Genomic DNA, 19,817 nt, shown 5'->3' with positions numbered 1-19,817 from the left:
TATGGTAACCCTAACATATTAAACTGCCATCTTTATGCTGATCCCTCAGATCTACCTCCCTACTCCAGGCCTGTTGTCTCCTGCCCAAAGTAAAATCTTGGCCTGTCTCTGACACTTTCTTGTGAATATCTAGCCACCAGCTGACATTGTAAACAAGAAGCAGACAGCAGTATCTCCCGTCAATGTAAACAAACTTGTTTGTTATAGTGATTGGCAGAATAAGACGTAGGACTGAGTGGACTTGTAGGCTTTAAAGTGTTACATTGTTTTATCTTTGAATGCAGTTTTTTTACATAATTCTACATTTGTAAGTTCAACTTTCATGATAGATTGCACTATAGTACTTGTATGAGGTGAATTACAAACATTTGCACTGTAAAAACAAAATATTTTTCAATCAAAAATAAATATAAAGTAAGCACTATACACTTTGTATTCTGTGGTGTAATTGAAATTAATATATTTGAAAATGTATTTAATATCCAAAAATATTTAAAATGGTATTCTATTGTTTAACCACACACTTAATCTTTTAAATCGCTTGACAGCCTAAATAAAATACATATAGTACTTGGATCCAAAATTATTTTCTTCCTTCCTTCACTTTCTGTTTTCCTGCCCAATGAAAAGCAGCCCTTATTTGGCTCCCAAGGGAGCAGTAGTTTCCCTTGGGTTGCCAGAGTGGTGATAACTGCTCCCTAAGCTGCCATTGTGAAGCAATAACTTCATTCAGTCATGACAGCAGCAATCTACTAGGGATAAGCAGCTTCTCGTTTGGTAGGATTTGAAAATTCCGTGGTGTGAATTTGATCTCTTGCATAATCACTGTTTATTGCATGGGTTCCAGTGTGTTCCATGCATCATCCTAACTAAATATGGGCTTACTAAAAGTACTTTGATGCTATATTCTTCATAAGGATATAGCCTACGTATCCCATTGTCCGGTAATCCTTATGCTTATAAAATACATGCTGGCCAGTTAATGTTGAAGACAGGGACTTTTCCAGCAGACTAATAGCTGCTGCGGCAGCTATATACTGCACAGAGCTGTTCAAAGCTTTCTGTGTTTTTGAAGGAAGCATATTTGGTCTAGAGTCAAGACCTGTATCCTCAAAACTAGAAAAAATATAGCCAGATTTCACATCCCAAGGGACTGAAATCATGGTGTGGAATATGTTAATGATCTTAGCTTTCCAGTTTTACATTAGTACTTCTAAAAACCAGAGTCTCCAGGCCAAGCCTGAAAACTGAGACCTTCATAGTATAGCTGTGCGATGGCCTTGTGGATAAAGATGACTTCAAAGTGAAGACAAAATAAAGAGATGGAAAGGAAGTGAAAAAAGACTTGCCAAAAACATCACTCACCAAAATGGCATAAAGGTCAAAGCCATAGAGGGAGTGTTCATCAAGTTATTTGAATTCTTTACTTTATCTATGGTAGCACTTGTTCTCAATCTTGATCATAGAATCATAGAATATCAGGGTTGGAAGGGACCTCAGGAGGTCATCTAGTCCAACTCCCTGCTCAAAGCAGGACCAATCCCCAACTAAATCATCCCAGCCAGAGCTTCGTCAAGCCTGACCTTAAAAACCTCTAAGGAAGGAGATTCCACCACCTCCCTAGGTAAACCATTCCAGTGCTTCACCACCCTCCTAGTGAAATAGTTTTTCCTAATATCCAACCTAAACCTCCCCCACTGCAACTTGAGACCATTACTCCTTGTTCTGTCATCTGGTACCACTGAGAACAGTCTAGATCCATCCTCTTTGGAACCCCTTTCAGGTAGTTGAAAGCAGCTATCAAATCCCCCCTCATTCTTCTCTTCTGCAGACTAAACAATCCCAGTTCCCTTAGCCTCTGCTCATAAGTCATGTGTTCCAGCCCCCTAATCATTTTTGTTGCCCTCCGCTGAACTCTTTCCAATTTTTCCACATCCTTCTTGTAATGTGGGGCCCAAAACTGGACATAGTACTCCAGATGAGGCCTCACCAATGTCGAATAGAGGGGAATGATCACTTCCCTCGATCTGCTGTGAATGCCCCTACTTATACAGCCCAAAATGCCATTAGCCTTCTTGGCAACAAGGGCATACTGTTGACTCATATCCAGCTTCTCGTCCACTATAACCCCTAGGTCCTTTTCATTCACATGTCTCTCTGATAAAAATGATCAGATAGGCTGGGAGAGGTATCCTTTTATTGGACCAACCTCTGTTGCTGAAAGAAGCTTTTGAGCTCTGTGAAAGCTCAAGCTTGTCTCCCTCACCAACAGAAGTAGGTCCAATAAAGATATTACCTCACCTACCTTCTCTAATATCCTGGTACTAACATTGCTACAACACTGCACACAATTATCAGTTATTATTAATCCATGGAGAAACATTTCTTACTGTGAGACTTATATATTTATTTAACATGCCGTATTGGAAAAAGTGGTCCACTATCACTTTGAAAGATTTTTGTAGACACTGTCAAACTGTTGGTTGAAACTTCAATTTTAATGCAAATTCCTCTTTTTTTAGAATAAAAGCTTAAACTTTTCAAAAGTATTGAAGGCACTTGGGGTCCTAAATTCTACTGACTTTCGGTAGAACTTAGCTCCTGAGTCAATTAAGCATACTTAAAAATTTTACCCTGAATCTCTCAAAGAATGAATCCAGTTAGTGGTCATCTGATGTAAAATCAGAACTGCCCTTTCAATGTTTTCTTACTTTGTTCTGTTCAAGTTAAAAATTTAATTCCAAACTTATTGTCCAAGTGAAGTTGTAAAGTGAAAATGAAATTGTCTAGACTTTCTTTGTTGAAGCCAGGAAAAGTGCAAGAATTAAACAAAGCCACAAACACTAAAGTAAACTTTAAGACATTCTTTCAATTTTAACCTAAGCATGAGTTCCCAAACTGTAGTACATCCACAGCATTCCTTTAAAATCAAAGGTACTGTGTTTACAGAATCTTTAGCAGATAGCATAAAACTCAAAACATTCAGGAGTTTGATTAACATACAGGATACCCTGCATAGGGAGTACAAAAAAGGAAAGCTCTCCCATATTTACAAACCAACCCACATGTCAAAAAATTCTATTACAGTTTAAACAAAGTAACAGCTGTTGTTTTTAAGAATACAAGATGCCAATATAATCTAATTCTCTTTATAAGAGCTATACGTGAAAGGCTGCACACTTACAAAATGCACTACCACCAAACATATGGTTTGAAGAGGAAATGAAAGGACTCCCCTAAGAGAAGGAAGATTAATGAATAACAAAACGTGCAAAGCAACCCACACCTAAAACAAGAAATACTATCTGGAAGAGGTGTGATTAAGAGTTTCTGAGCAATATGAATAAGCATAGCTTCAGGACTAGAACATAGTCTTGACAAACGTTTCAAGGAAAATTGCGTTTGGAACTTAAAATCATATGCTATTTCTGATGACTTAAGTCTTTTATTCTGCATATCCATCAAAAGCTCATTCTGCTCCCACTAATGTTAATACAGATTTTCCGACTTACCTTAGTAGGATCAGGATTAGGTCCCAAATGTATGGTAAGGTTAAACTATGTATGCCCCAATTCTGCTGAAGTTAAGCAGTATCTTACACCACAAGAAATCCTATTGAAATCAACTGAGTAAGCTACTAATTCAACCTGAGTAGCGGTGGCAACGCCTTTATGATTAGTAGCTGAGACTTTGGCCAATTTAGTGTTAGAGGTACTCTTATGTCCCACCAACTCCAAGGATGGGTTCGCTGTGTGCATTTCACAGAAATGCACATATGGATGGGTGCTGGCTTCAGGGTTTTGCTATCATAAATGAGCGTAAGTGGAAGGATGTGTTTATGTATAGGCTGTAATGGGAGGGAGGCATCTGTAGATGTGATGCGATGTAGGTCAGGAGTGGTTCTATGCTGTCCCAAAAAACACTGGGGTTCAGTTTCTGCTCCAGGTATCCTGTATTTTTCCAGGCCAGCAGAGCCAACTCACTCAGAAGGGAGTGCATGGCATTGCTCAGCAGGGTCACTTCTAACAGAATAAGGAATTACTCTGCCTTCTTTGGCCAGAACGATAATGTTCATCATGAGGCGCGGCCATGAGAGTATGAGGCAGAAGAAAATGAAAATAAATTCTCAAGACTCTTTCCTGGATTTAGAAGGCTTCTCCACGGAGGGAAGGAAATAGTAGGCTAAGTGTGCTCTTACTTGTCACATGCAACCCCATCTGTCCATTCTGTTTTGAACCAGAAGTGAATGTTTACCTAGGTGCATTAGTCTCTTATAACTAAAAATGTTCTATATTTCCCTCCCAAATTTTAGCTATTTTGAAACTCAATACTTTTAAATCAATTTATTAATTCCCTCTCCCCTACCCATTCCAATGGAACAACAATCCATTGCGTATATTTACAAGATGCAGAAAAACTCAACCTAGTCAGAGGAGAGCAGACTTTGGACTGAAATAAGATTCACTTATTAAAAAAGCTACGCTTTTTATGGAACTGAGAGATCTGACCCTTAATCCTGCTATTTTTCTACATCTTTCTCCCCTGTCATGTAGGCTTTTTTAATTTCTCCATCAGATGTTGGTTTTAGCCCATATGCTACATTACTCTATGCCTTTTTCTCTACTCTGTCTATATTAATATAATTACTGATATATAACATTGATCCTGGTTTCCATTTCAAAAAATTTCTTTTCCACTCTCCATATGCTAGCATTCTGTCTTATATAGCATACACAAGATTACATAAATACAGACTGCTGTCATAGTTTTGATTTAATTATGTCTAGGATGACCAGATAGCAAGAGTAAAAATTGAGATGGGAGTGGGGGGTAATAGGTGCCTATATAAGACAAAGCCCTGAATATCTGGACTGTCCCTATAAAACTGGGATCTGGTCACCCTAATTATGTCCCATTGTATCTTCCCCACAGATGACCAGATCAAACCAACTAAGTTACACCAATACTAAAGCTTCCCAGTCAAAGCCTTAAAAATCCTATTTCCACTTTATTGAAGAATGCTTTTATATACAATATAAAGAACTGCATTCTTTACATATCAAAGACAAATAAATGACAGTATGTGAAGCCCACGTAAAGACACAATACAGTTTGCATGAAACCGAACTAGTCTCTGGGGTATGTAACAAACCCTCAATATGCAAAGTGTATATATTGATGTTAAGATCAGTTGATATTTTGGGGAGAGTTCATATGAGTGCTATTGATTCATAGATTCATAGATTCTAGGACTGGAAGGGACCTCGAGAGGTCATCGAGTCCAGTCCCCTGCCCGCATGGCAGGACCAAATACTGTCTAGACCATCCCTGATAGACATTTATCTAACCTACTCTTAAATATCTCCAGAGATGGAGATTCCACAACCTCCCTAGGCAATTTATTCCAGTGTTTAACCACCCTGACAGTTAGGAACTTTTTCCTAATGTCCAACCTAGACCTCCCTTGCTGCAGTTTAAGCCCATTGCTTCTTGTTCTATCCTCAGAGGCTAAGGTGAACAAGTTTTCTCCCTCCTCCTTATGACACCCTTTTAGATACCTGAAAACTGCTATCATGTCCCCTCTCAGTCTTCTCTTTTCCAAACTAAACAAACCCAATTCTTTCAGCCTTGCTTCACAGGTCATGTTCTCAAGACCTTTAATCATTCTTGTTGCTCTTCTCTGGACCCTTCCCAATTTCTCCACATCTTTCTTGAAATGTGGTGCCCAGAACTGGACACAATACTCCAGCTGAGGCCTAACCAGAGCAGAGTAGAGCGGAAGAATGACTTCTCGTGTCTGGCTCACAACACACCTGTTAATACATCCCAGAATCATGTTTGCTTTTTTTGCAACAGCATCACACTGTTGACTCATATTTAGCTTGTGGTCCACTATAACCCCTAGATCCCTTTCTGCCGTACTCCTTCCTAGACAGTCTCTTCCCATTCTGTATGTGTGAAACTGATTTTTTCTTCCTAAGTGGAGCACTTTGCATTTGTCTTTGTTAAACTTCATCCTGTTTAACTCAGACCATTTCTCCAATTTGTCCAGATCATTTTGAATTATGACCCTGTCCTCCAAAGCAGTTGCAATCCCTCCCAGTTTGGTATCATCCGCAAACTTAATAAGCGTACTTTCTATGCCAATATCTAAGTCGTTAATGAAGATATTGAACAGAGCCGGTCCCAAAACAGACCCCTGCGGAACCCCACTCGTTATGCCTTTCCAGCAGGATTGGGAACCATTAATAACAACTCTCTGAGTACGGTTATCCAGCCAGTTATGCACCCACCTTATAGTAGCCCCATCTTAATTGTATTTGCCTAGTTTATCGATAAGAATATCATGCGAGACCGTATCAAATGCCTTACTAAAGTCTAGGTATACCACATCCACAGCTTCTCCCTTATCCACAAGACTCGTTATCCTATCGAAGAAAGCTATCAGATTGGTTTGACATGATTTGTTCTTTACAAATCCATGCTGGCTGTTCCCTATCACCTTACCACTTTCCAAGTGTTTGCAGATGATTTCCTTAATTACTTGCTCCATTATCTTCCCTGGCACAGAAGTTAAACTAACTGGTCTGTAGTTTCCTGGGTTGTTTTTATTTCCCTTTTTATAGATGGGCACTATATTTGCCCTTTTCCAGTCTTCTGGAATCTCTCCCGTCTCCCATGATTTTCCAAAGATAATAGCTAGAGGCTCAGATACCTCCTCTATTAGCTCCTTGTGTATTCTAGGATGCATTTCATCAGGCCCTGGTGACTTGCAGGCATCTAACTTTTCTAAGTGATTTTTAACTTGTTCTTTTTTTATTTTATCTGCTAAACCTACCCCCTTCCCATTAGCATTCACTATGTTAGGCATTCCTTCAGACTTCTCGGTGAAGACCGAAACAAAGAAGTCATTGAGCATCTCTGCCATTTCCAAGTTTCCGGTTACTGTTTCTCCCTCTTCACTAAGCAGTGGGCCTACCCTGTCTTTGGTCTTCCTCTTGCTTCTAATGTATTGATAAAAAGTCTTCTTGTTTCCCTTTATTCCCGTAGCTTGAGGTAACTTGTTTCAAACCCTAGAGGATGAAGCTTGGCTTCTGATAACGTAGAGAAGATATGACAAAAGTAGTGGATGAAAGGCCTCTCAAACCAGTCAAAGTAATAAAAATCAGCTCAATCAAATGCCAGAATGAATGAATAAATCTGAGCAAAATGACAGTTAAAATAAGAATTTACTAGTACATTTTATAGCATCATTATACCTACAAGCTGTTGAAATTTCCTGTAACATTAATAACTTATCTCTAAAATATCTGCTTTTTTGTAAACTTAAATGAAAATTGGGTTTCAGGACTGAAGGATGTGGGATATGCATGAAGCAGTTATCCAATGTGCTTGCTTGTTGCACCGAAAAGAAGACCTAGACAGGGAACCGCATCAAAATATTCATATTGGGCCTCATCCAAGTGTACTCAAGTCAGAGGAAAGACTCTCCTTGACTTCAATGGCTGCTGAATCAGGCTCACTGTATGTCAAAGTTAGAGCTGTCAAAGTAGCTTTTACACTTCTGTTAGGTGCCTTTTTAGCTTTCTTAATACATGGAGATGCTGACAAACTGCACTGCTGCAGCATGATGGGAAGACAAAGGCTTAAATTTCTTCCAAGTACTTTCACCAAGTAAGTGGTGCTCTTATTTGGTGCAAGTGCTTAGAAGTGCTGGGTACTTGGTGGAAGGAGCTGCTTTTACCATGGAAAGATAAGGTTGTTATGGGCTGCTCTTGAGAAGGGCTGAGCACCCTCAAACCCTCTTAAATCAATAGGAATTGAGGGTGCTTAGCCAGCGGCATAGCCAGGGTTGCAGCCGAGGAGGAGCGGCGGAGAAAAAGGGCACCGGTCCTTCGGTGGCATTTCGGTGACCCTGTGCATGCGCCGAAATGCCGCCGAAAGACGGAGCGGGGCATGCGCAGGGCCACCCCGCTTCCCCATCCGGAGCGCTGTCCGGTGCACTGAGACCCCCGGCCACGCTCTCAGGGCCGGAGTCCCGGCCAGAGTGCTGGGAGCCCGCGGCCCTGCTGCGCCGGCCGGAGCGCCAGGAGCCTGCGGCCCCGTTCCGCCGGCCGCCCGGAGCGCCGGGAGGCGGGAGCCAGCCCGCAGCCCCGTTCCGCCGGCCGCCCGGAGCGCCGGGAGCCAGCAGGCCAGCCCGCGGCCCCGTTCCGCCGGAGCGCTGGGAGCCAGCCCGTGGCCCCGTTCTGCCGGAGCGCCGGGAGACAGCCCGCGGCCCCGTTCCGCAGGCGCCACTTTTGGGGAATGTGGTCAGGGGAAGCGGCCACTTCCCCTGAACCCCGCTAGCTACGCTACTGTTGCATTGCCTCAACTCTGACAACACTTCTAGTTTTCAAATTCACATGCAAATCTGAGCCTCCAGTTCTGAAATCCTACTCTGTGTGGATTACAGTCCGTTCTTTGCTGGCATCCGTAAGTATCTCTGATAGTAACACAAATCAAAACAGTGGTCTGTAATATGCATTACTTTACAATCTGACTGAGGATTCACTGTGAAGACCAGATAAATAGCATCTGTGAGAGAGTTATGTTTTCAGTTGAGAAGGAGGAAAGCTGAACCCACATCAGCAGAAGGAAATTCCTGGAAATGAACTGAGTGTTCTGATACTGTAAAAAATCCCACTGATGTCACAGGGCATAAAACTGAGTAGAATTTCTCCTACAAGGGGCTAAATTCTAACAGCAATTACACCTGTGCAAACTTGAAATAAGGTCTCAGTGGTGGTTCCATGGATCTTAACTGCTCTAACTGAAACACAAATCTGGCCCTTACTCCTTAATTTGATCACTTTCCCACTGAAGTCATGGCTACTTATCTTAACAGAACTTATATAATTCTTACTTAATTCTCTAATTTGATCATAATTACTGGCTGTATTAACCCTCACTAAAAGCTGTGTTAGGTTTTTACAAGAAAAATTCCTAGCAGGACTAGAGAACAAGTCCAGCAACATACTGGTGTGACCCATGATGCCCAGGGCAGCCCTCACTGGAAATGCCAAGGTCAGGGCAGGCTGCAAAAGGAGAGCAGATACTCTCAAGACTGGTGGGTAACACTGAAGTTATTCTCCTCAACCAGTCACAAACTGTGCTTCTGATCCCCCACACGGGTTATCAAGAAGCAAAAAAGAAATCACAGCCCCCTTTATGCATTCCAGTTCTCTGGCTCCCATCAGCACCTAAGTCCAGTACAGTGAGAAGTTATTTTAAACTCTGCTCACATATACACAAATGTTCTTCTGACCCCAAAGGGTCAGCCACGTCACCAGGTCAGTATAGGTTTGGCTCTTACACAAAATACCATGCTGCCAGCCAATCCTTCAGTGTCTAAAACTAAAGGTTTACTATAAAGGAAAAGGAAAGAACAAGAAGAGAGATGGTAAAACAGTCACATACATACATACAAAGACTTCAAAATCCATATATCAGGTTCCTAGCAGTATTGGTGAGTTTGCTGGCTTGAAAGTCCCCCTGGAATACATCCACAGCTTGGATGGGTCATTCAGTCCTTTGTGCAGAGCGCTTCAGTTTGTAGCAAAGTTCCTCCAGAGGTAAGAAGCAGGATTGAAGACAAAATGGAGAAAATGCAACTATCTTTTATAGTCTCTTGCCATGCGGCCTATGCTTCCTTTGTTTCAAACACAAGCTGCTCAGCACATGGCTTGAAAGCCTCAGAGTTCTGTCCATAGGCATGTCCCTGCATACCTACCTGAGTCATAAGGTGCATCTGCCTTCTCTCAGTGGGTCAATTGTATAGTTGGATGGCTCTCGATGGTCCATCAAGCAGGCTTGGCAGTGCTGATGCCAAACTGTCTGGGGGTGTCACCCAGAAGCATAGCACAAGTTTTGAAACAGACATATATACATATCTATAACCCATAATGCAAAGGTGATACAAACACACAAATTAGATTATCATATCTGGCAAATTAGGCCATGTAAGGTATCTGCAAAAATGTTGTATCTGGCATAACTCATTACAATTTTACAGTATTTATATTCATAATATCCTTAAGTGTCCCCCAGATTCCATACAGTGTCACAGTTGGTATGTATTTTGGAGTATATAAAATAAGAGCACAGACACATTAGCAAAGGTTAGTGAATTTATCTCTTTAAACCACCAATCACATAGTAATAGTTCACTCAATTCAATGGTGCATTTAAATTTTTCTGATTTCAACAATCATGTTACTCTTCTTCTCAGCTATTCTACTGGCTCCCAGTCCACCTTAAAATTAGGTTAGAATGATTACTGCTGGCTTTTAAAGCCCAGTAAAGCCTCTTTAATATGTACTGATTGGGAGACCCATTGCAAATGAGTGAATTGGGGGAATTAGTAAAGAAAAGAACCATGTAGTTTGACAACTGTAGTTTACTTTCACTTACTCATAATACCCAACGTCCAGTACACGTCTACCCCGATATAACGTGACCTGATATAACACGAATTCAGATATAACGCAGTAAAGCAGTGCTATGGGGGGGTGGGGCTGCGCACTCTGGTGGATCAAAGCAAGTTCGATATAACGCGGTTTCACCTATAACACGGTAAGATTTTTTGGCTCCCGAGGACAGTGTTATATTGAGGTAGAGTTGTATATGAAACCATAGGGCTGCCTCTGCTATTAAACCTCTAAGAGGGGAAAGCCTGCCAATTTTTTTAGCAGATTATAAAATACACAGATTAGAGAAGCACTGCAGCCCTTCAGTTCCTTCATCATTCATGTTTGTTCCTTTCTTGCCCTTACTTGTTCCTTCCTTGTCTTACTAGTAATAAAATATATCTGAGGGGTGTCCAGGATATGAGAGGCTAAATACAGAGACTAATACACAGGTGCAGAGGGAGTCAAAAACTGTCATTTCAATCTTCCATCCCCTTCCTGTGTATATGTTTATGAATCCCTTAAATTTAGGCCTTTAGTATTTTAGGGATTTTTGCACCAGGGTAGCTACATCAATGTGTGGTAAATTGCACCAGTGCTACTCACTTTGCACCAATGCATCACATCTACAGGTATGTCTACACTGCCCACGTTACAGCCACGGCAGCGATGTCACGTGGGCAGTGTAGACACGCTTTATCGCCAGGGGAGAGCTCTCCTGACAATTTAAAAAAACCCACCCTGAATGAGTGGTGGTTGTTTTATCGCCGGGAGCGTGGCTCCTGGCAATAAACTGCTGTCTATACTGGTGCTTTTCAGCACTAAAACTTTTGTTGCGCAGGGGGGTGTTTTCACACCCCTGAATGACTAAAGTTTTAGCATTGAAAGTGGCAGTGTAGACCCAGCCTAAATTGGGGAGTTGTACCAGCATAACTACACCAATGCAAAAATCCCTATTGTAAGAAAGGGCAGGCATGCTTACAATTCACAACCACTTACCAATACAGCAGCATGCACAAAGGGGGAATGTATATGATAGTTGTGCATGCACATGGGTTAACTCACCACTATAGCTTTTAGAGATACATTTTTGAGTACTCAACTATCTATTGTGTATGAAATCTAAAATATGTTTGTCTGTTTTACAACATCAATGTCAATGCAAATTATGAGAAGTTTCAAGGATATTAACTTTAGCCAGGAGCAAATGAATTTATACTTCAATGAAAAATCCTGCCATTGACTCAGTATGTACTATTTTAATATATTTTGCAATAAACTCGACATAAATTTGTTCCCATTCGATTTAATTTAATGAAGGAACTGTCCAAAATGTGAAGTCTCTATTCTTGTGTAAAACTGAGTTTGAGAAAATGGACCTGATTCTCACTTACATCATAGCCTCTTTTTGCCATAGTCATGTACAGGGACCTTGATGTAAAGAGAATCAGCCCCCACAAAGCAACAAAAATGTGACAAAATGAACAAAATTGAGTCCACCTCCTCCATGAAGTCCCCAATTAAAACCATCTGTGTAGATTGTTGAAAGGGGAAATAATTCGGTTTCTGTAATACACCTCATCAGGACTTGCTTACAAAATAGTCTTCTAATCAGAAGAAATCTGTTCCCTTGGCGTATCTCTGATATTATCCTGTAATTTATCATTGTTAAAGATGACTAAGCTGCCTAAAGCTTTAATCCAGTAACAGGATCCACTATTGTGGACCCTTTATGCGTAGAGAACTGTCTCATTTTCCCTTGATATATGGTAGATTTACAGGTATAACTGTCACCAAAGTTGATGGCAATTCTATGTGTGTGTATTCCCCCACACATCAGATCAATAGTCCCATTAGCTCTAACAGCTCTTACATATATTTGTAAGAATACTATATTGTAGCCAGAGGGCCTGATACAAAGCCCATTGAAGTAAATGGAGTCTTTCTGGGTCTGATCCACTGAACTCAATTGAAAGACTGGGATTATGGTCCTATCATGCCCCTAGACATGCTGATAATTCTGAGCCTACTTCAGAAAAAGTAGCATAATATTTATGTATGAGACTAAAGTTAATGCTCTCTAGGCAAAGGTTCTGTGGATGAGGGGAAAGCAGTGGATGTGTTATTCCTTGACTTTAGCAAAGCTTTTGATATGGTCTCCCACAGTATTCTTGCTGGCAAGTTAAAGAAGTATGGGCTGGATGAATGGACTATAAGGTGGATAGAAAGCTGGCTAGATCGTCGGGCTCAACGGGTAGTGATCAATGGCTCCATGTCTAGTTGGCAGCCGGTATCAAGCGGTCCTGGAGCCAGTTTTGTTCAGTATCTTCATTAATGATCTGGAGGATGGCGTGGACTGCACTCTCAGCAAGTTTGCAGATGACACTAAACTGGGAGGAGTGGTAGATATGTTGGAGGGTAGGGATAGGATACAGAGGGACCTAGACAAATTAGAGGATTGGGCCAAAAGAAACCTGATGAGGTTCAACAAGGACAAGTGCAGAGTCCTGCACTAAGATGGAAGAATCCCATGCACTGCTACAGACTAGGGACTGAATGGCTAGGCAGCAGTTCTGCAGAAAAGGACCTAGGGGTTACAGTGGACAAGAAGCTGGATATGAGTCAACAGTGTGCCCTTGTTGCCAAGAAGGCGAATGGCATTTTGGGATGTATAAGTAGGGGCATTCACAGCAGATCGAGGGCAGTGATCATTCCCCTCTATTCGACATTGTGTGAGACCTCATCGGGAGTACTGTGTCCAGTTTTGGGCCCCACACTACAAGAAGGATGTGGAAAAATTGGAAAGAGTCCAGCGGGAGGGCAACAAAAATGATTAGGGAGCTGGAGCACATGACTTATGAAGAGAGGCTGAGGGAACTGGGATTGTTTAGTCTCCAGAAGAGAAGAATTAGGGGGGATTTGATAGCTGCTTTCAACTACCTGAAAGGGGGTTCCAAAGAGGATGGATCTAGACTGTTCTCAGTGGTACCAGATGACAGAACAAGGAGTAATGGTCTCAAGTTGCAGTGGGGGAGGTTTAGGTTGGATATTAGGAAAAACTTTTTCACTAGGAGGGTGGTGAAGCACTGGAATGGGTTACCGAGGGAGGTGGTGGAATCTCCTTCCTTAGAGGTTTTTAAGGTCAGGCTTGACAAAGCCCTGGCTGGGATGGTTTAGTTGGGAATTGGTCCTGCTTTGAGCAGGGGGCTGGACTAGATGACCTCCTGAGGTTCCTTCCAACCCTGATATTCTATGATTCCATGATTCTGTGAACAGATGCAAATCATTCTTACTAGTCATTAGAGCTTTAAAATGAAGGCACTCTGGAAATAAAAATTTAAACTCCAGTTTCAACTAAAATTTCAGTTTAATAAAAGGTTTTTTGGAGTGTACATATTGGATCAATGTTCTCTTCTCTAAGTGCTATGGCCCAGCCAACCTTCAGCAGTTTGCTGGCTCATCCATAGTGTTTCTGGCAGACTAGAAGCATAGAAATACAGAGCTAAGGCTCATGCTCCTTATATGGAGAACACCCAACTCCAGTTGCATAGCCAGAATCTGTGTCACCACACACTGATCTAAACTGGATGGATCAGACTAAGGCTGATTTAAAATCCTGCAAAAATATTCATTGTTGTTAATTCTTGCCCTTTCATTCAAAAGTCCCAGTCCATGGGTTTTCTATTACCCAGCTGAGATAATGGAATCTGTCTATGGCCAGATTGCGATGTACTTAATCCTGCTGAATAGTGGCTTATACCAGGGCTTCTCAACCTTTTTCTTTCTTAGGCCCTTCCAACATGCTATAAAAACTCCATGGTCCATCTATGCTACAAGAACTGTTTTTCTGCATATAAAAGCCTGGGCCCGCATTAGGGGATAGCAAGCAGGGCAATTGCCCAGGCCTGTGCCACAGGGGCCTCAGCAAAGCTAGGTTGCTCAGGCTTCAGCCCCGGGTGGACTTACGGACACAGCACCTGGACTTATGGACACTGATTCTGATCGCATTTACAATGGTTAAATCAGGAGTGGAAGGTGGTGAAGTATGTGATGGTCCTTAGTTCCTGTGAGATTTCTTTTCATAGTCCCCACAAAATGACAGACAGAGGTGATCAAGCAGGAGGTTATAAAAGATATCACTGGACAAAGGCTCAAACTGAGACATGCAGGGAGTTTGGACAGGAGAGAAGGGGATGGACTGGCCACGGTCAGGAGGTGACCCAGGAGAATGGTTCTGAAACACAAACAGAAGGATCCTGGATAGCCCTCAGCAACCCTGAGCCCCAGCTCAAAGAAGCTCTGGAGTGGTGAGGAAAATGAGGCAGAGAAAGGTGTGCAGGGTTTATTTTTGCACAGATCTGGGTATTTGCTCTTTATTTCATAGCATGAGAATACTGGTTTAGAATCTCTTGCAAAGTCTGTGTGTACGTGTCTACACCAACCACGTGCCCCCTTTAAGCTACTCATAGGATATCTTAAGTTTCACCATTACAGCATGAGAAGTATTGGGTGCAGAGCAATAAGAATGTTGAGCAAACAATGAAACACAGACAGAAAAATGGTTAGTAACTTAACATTGGACCCTAATTTCCAGATGATATGACATGACGGGTGCCCTCAACTCCTATGAAAGTCACATGTACACCTCACCTCACCTCACAAGAGAAAATCATCATGTCACAAGATTGGACCCAGGATTTTTAGTGAGAATCATAAATTGTATGGATTAGACAAATGCAAATTAATAAAGTTTCACTGCATTGTGAGTTGTAAGGTTTTTGTTTGTTTAAATTACATATATACTATACATACAGAACTAGAAAACAAGGAATGTACCTTAAACAGACCTCTTTGAGATGGACTTTCCTCATTATGAAAAATTGTAACAAACATGGATGAATTTCTGATAATGTGATACCTAGGAAATATGCCAGTCCATATTATAACCAGTGATATGAGTAGGTAAACCTTTCAGTGCCTCATGACAAAACACTGCAGGGCAAGCTTGTATAAGTAGCAACCTATCTATGAGCCTGTGGATTAAATGCCAACCAGTCTGGCAGAAATGCAGATCTGCTGACCTTTCCAACAGGATCTGCACAGAGAAATCTGTGAAATTAAAGGGCAGAATCTGGTATTGGTTTCTCTACACAGACTGCATTAAGAAATTAGCGGATGCTTTCAAATAAACAGCTCTTCAAAAGGCAGAATCATGCACTTAAATACCAAGGCCTGGGAATACATAATCATATACAAAGAGAATGCCTATTAAGAACATGTAAACCACCCTACAAATCAGTATATTTCTATATACTGTAGTATACGTGTACCACTCTTTACAAGCATGCTACTCAGTGGAGGATGGACACAGACATGCCTACAGAACTTTAAAATCTGAACTATTTCCCCTTTAATTATTGGGGGAAAAGTGTCAATATATCTTTTTTTCATGATCTTTTCTAAAACAAAATAAATTCAATTGCAAGTTTTGCCTCTTACCCATCCCACTGCATTTTGGTACTGGCAGAGTCCCAAAACAGTCTGTAAGCTTACATATTGTCCCTGACTGATTTCAACAGAGCTCCAAGTAGCTGCAGCAGTCTGCTTGGATGCAAGAAGTTGCAGGGTCAGAGCCTTTGTTTGAATGTATTTAGGTTTGGCAGAATATCTTTTTTTATAATATTGATTTGCTTAGCTTTATTTTTATAGTTAAATGTTCATAGTTGCAGGAAGTTAGGGGAGAAACAAGAATAGAGGGAATCAGACAATTATTGACAACTGATGTTGAGATTCAAAGTTTTATAATTGTTAAATCAAACTATGGGTATTTACTTTGTATGTTCTGACATGTGGTGTTGACAGTTTGTTTTAAGTGCTGAAGCAGCATTTGTTTCTCTGCTTATCTGTAAACTTCAAATATTATCGATGGAAATATTTTTTCATTGGTTTGTATGTATGGTAAAATCAACATTTATTGACATTTACCAATAGCTCTAACCCTTTCATGCTTATGTGTGTTGCACATCGGGGTAGGGGGATAGGAAGATACTCTACATGCTTTTGTGCATACGAAGGCAAAGCTATTAATATTAAACTTGACAATTCTTTGTTTAGTTTAGTGTAACTGCTTATGATTAAGTAACCGAAACTATATATAAAAGGATCATACTTTCAAACGCTGGCCTCTGTTTTGGAACCTGCAATCAGTAAGGGCGAATAGTGTGCATCTCTTTATTTGTGACCACAAAACACAGGTGCACAAATGGAGGAGCAGTTGAGGCCAGGCTGAAAATCAAATACTTCATTTTTGAAACCACTGTATTTACATTTTACATTTTTAGATGGCGATGGAGAGGGAGAGCTGGGCTGTCTTTAAATATACTACTGTGTAAGCCTGCCTTAAAACTAAGGGCTTGGAGAGAAGATGAATGATTGAAATGGTGACTATAGTTACATAGTAATGATTAGTCACTCAAAATGCAGATTCCCCCTCCCCCACCAAACGCTGTAATAAGAATATTATTCATCTCCATTCTAACCCAATGCAACTTGCCTACACTCATTTGCTCTCCAACCACAAAAGAAAACAAAGCTTGTCTGGCTGTACAAAAGGTTCTTCCAACAATAAGCTCTGTTCCTTGCAGGCTGTCAACAATACACTTCAGTTGTCAATGATGACCCTCATCACATGCTTGAGAAACAAGTAATGTAATTACACGTGGGATTTCAATATACAGCACCACCTAATGACAAATCTTTCCCCACACAAGATACTGATCTGATTAGCATGTTGACATGTTAGAATAAGTAATAGGCTAACATTTCAAAGAATCTTGAATTTGTACAATTTACTCCAAATCATTTTTTCACATCTCTTGCCTTTCACCTGTTGTCAGTGACAAAACAAACTCTAAAAATTCACTGCACGTAATAGAGGAGGAGGAGGAAACAGCTGGATCTGTTCCATGTTCATACTCCTAAAAGGTCAGTGCATACATACATATATATATATATATATATATATATATATTTTAGTTCCATTGTACTTATCAAACCCTGTTTTGGGTATGCATGAAGATATCTTGCTTAATTCTCTGTTTGCTTAGGGCAATATAATGCACCGCATTATTCATTTAGAAACTGATGCCTTTAAGATGGGACTTATGTTTTTATGACATAAAACCAAAATCTGCCTTCTGCCTGCTTGTGGTAATTAAAGATACCATGGCACTTTTTACAAAAATACAGGGGCCAAAGCAGTAGTGTAGTTGTGGGTGAACTGGTTAAGCATCAAAGTTATGGGAAAGTTGAGGTTTTGATCTGAAACCAGGTGAAATGTAGTGATTTCAACTCTGTTGGAATGTGAAGTTACTGGAAAAGGTGCAAGCCCAAGTTAATCAAAACAACCACAAGCCCATCCTTCTTCCTTTGTGTCTTGGCATGGGTGGGGACTTAGAGCTGGGTTCAGTTCCTGACTCTGCCACAAACATGCCTCTGACTTTAGGTAAGGCTCTTATCCTATCTGTGCCTGTTTTTCCCCCATCTGTAAAATGCTGATAGTAATATTTTCCATTCTTCCCAGTGATACTGAGGCTAAATTAAATGTATGTGAGGTGCTCAGACACCTTGGTGATGGGTGGGGCATATAAATACATAGGTACTTCTTAACTGTGGAGAATTTTACCCATATCTTTCTGCTAGCATGTATGTAACATTGTCTGTGAGTGCATCACTTGCATAAGTACTTTATTTTTGTGTTGTCATAGGTGTGCAAATCTTGCTTGTGTAAAATTAAATTTTAAAAATGGATTGTTCACAAACAAGGGCAGTTTATTGCCACAGGAAGGACAAATACATACACAAACATTTCAATACATAAATGGATCATATTTAGCCCAGGATTCCTCTGGTCAACATCCTGATAAAGATCACCCTTAGGCCTGGTCCACACTAGGACTTTAATTCGGATTTAGCAGCGTTAATCCGAATTAACCCTTCACCCGTCCACACTACGGAGCCTGTTAATTCGAATTAAAGGGCCCTTTAAATCGATTTCTGAACTCCACCTCGACGAACGGAGTAACGTCAAAATCGATTTTGTTAATCCGAATTAGGGTTAGTGTGGCCACAAATCGATGTTATTGGCCTCCGGGAGCTATCCCACAGTGCACCACTGACCGCTCTGGACAGCATTCTGAACTCGCATGCACTGGCCAGGTAGACAGGAAAAGACCCAGGAAAATTTGAATTGCATTTCCTGTTTCCTGTTTGCTCAGCGTGGAGAGCACAGGTGACCCCAGATACCTCAGCTCATCAGCACAGGTAACCATGCAGGCTGATAATCGAAAAAGAGCACCAGCATGGACCACACGGGAGGTACTGGATCTGATCGCTGTATGGGGTGAGGATTCAGTGCTAGCAGAACTTCGTTCAAAGAGACGAAATGCCAAAACTTTTGATAAAATCTCCAAGGGCATGATGGAGAGAGGCCACAATAGGGACTCAGATCAGTGCCGCGTGAAAGTCAAGGAGCTCAGACAAGCCTATCAAAAAACAAAGGAGGCAAACGGTCGCTCCGGGTCAGAGCCGCGGACATGCCGCTTCTACGCAGAGCTGAATGCAATTCTAGGGGGGGCCGCCACCACTACCCCACCTGTGATCGTGCAAACCGGGTCTGGGATAGTCTCTACACCTGAGGATTCTGAGGGTGGAGAAGAGGAGGAGGAGGAGGAAGAGGAAGATCAGGATCTTGCAGATAGCACCCAGCACTCCGTTCTCCCCAACAGCCAGGAGCTTTTTCTCAGCCTGACTGAAGTACCCTCCCAAGCCTCCCAAGCCAGTAGCCAAGACCATGACCCCATGGAAGGGACCTCAGGTGAGTTTACCTTTTAAAATATAAAACATAGTTCAAAAGCAAGGTTTTTTAATGATTATTTTGCCCTGAGGACTTGGGATGCATTCGCAGCCAGTACAGCTACTGGAAAAGTCTGTTAACGTGTCTGGGGATGGAGCGGAAATCTTCCAGGGACATTTCCATGAAGCTCTCCTGCAGGTACTCCAAAAGCCTTGCCACAAGGTTTCTGGGCAGTGCCGCTTTATTCCGTCCTCCATGGTAGGACACTTGACCACGCCATGCTTGCAGCAAGTAATCTGGTATCATTGCCTGACAAAGCCTGGCAGCGTATGGTCCCGGTGTTTGCTGGCATTCAAGCAACATCCGTTCTTTATCTCGCTGTGTAATCCTCAGGAGAGTGATATCGCTCATGGTAACCTGCTTGAAATACGGGAACTTAATTAAGGGGACAGAGGTGGCCGTTCCTACTGTGCTGTTTGCCTGTGGCTGATAAGAAATCCTTCCCTGCAGTTAGCTTT

General features: G+C 41.5%; 1 protein-coding gene across 1 annotated transcript in view; it reads right to left on the bottom strand.

The window, feature by feature from the left end:
- RNF13 (ring finger protein 13) overlaps window positions 1-19,817 on the bottom strand; it is a 120,800-nt gene that overhangs the window by 44,148 nt on the left and 56,835 nt on the right. Inside the window, exons 6-7 of the mRNA XM_026649993.2 lie at window positions 19,296-19,330; window positions 2,442-2,446 (exon numbers count right to left, since the gene is read on the bottom strand). Coding sequence (XP_026505778.1) covers window positions 2,442-2,446; window positions 19,296-19,330 — 40 coding nt within the window. The remainder of the gene's footprint in view (window positions 1-2,441; window positions 2,447-19,295; window positions 19,331-19,817) is intronic.

This window comes from Terrapene carolina, unplaced genomic scaffold, assembly GCF_002925995.2.
Source record: "Terrapene carolina triunguis isolate 2854851 unplaced genomic scaffold, T_m_triunguis-2.0 Scaffold88, whole genome shotgun sequence".
Lineage (NCBI taxonomy): Eukaryota > Metazoa > Chordata > Testudines > Emydidae > Terrapene > Terrapene triunguis.
Note: the sequence above shows the minus strand (reverse complement) of the source record. Positions and strands in the feature narration are given on the sequence as shown.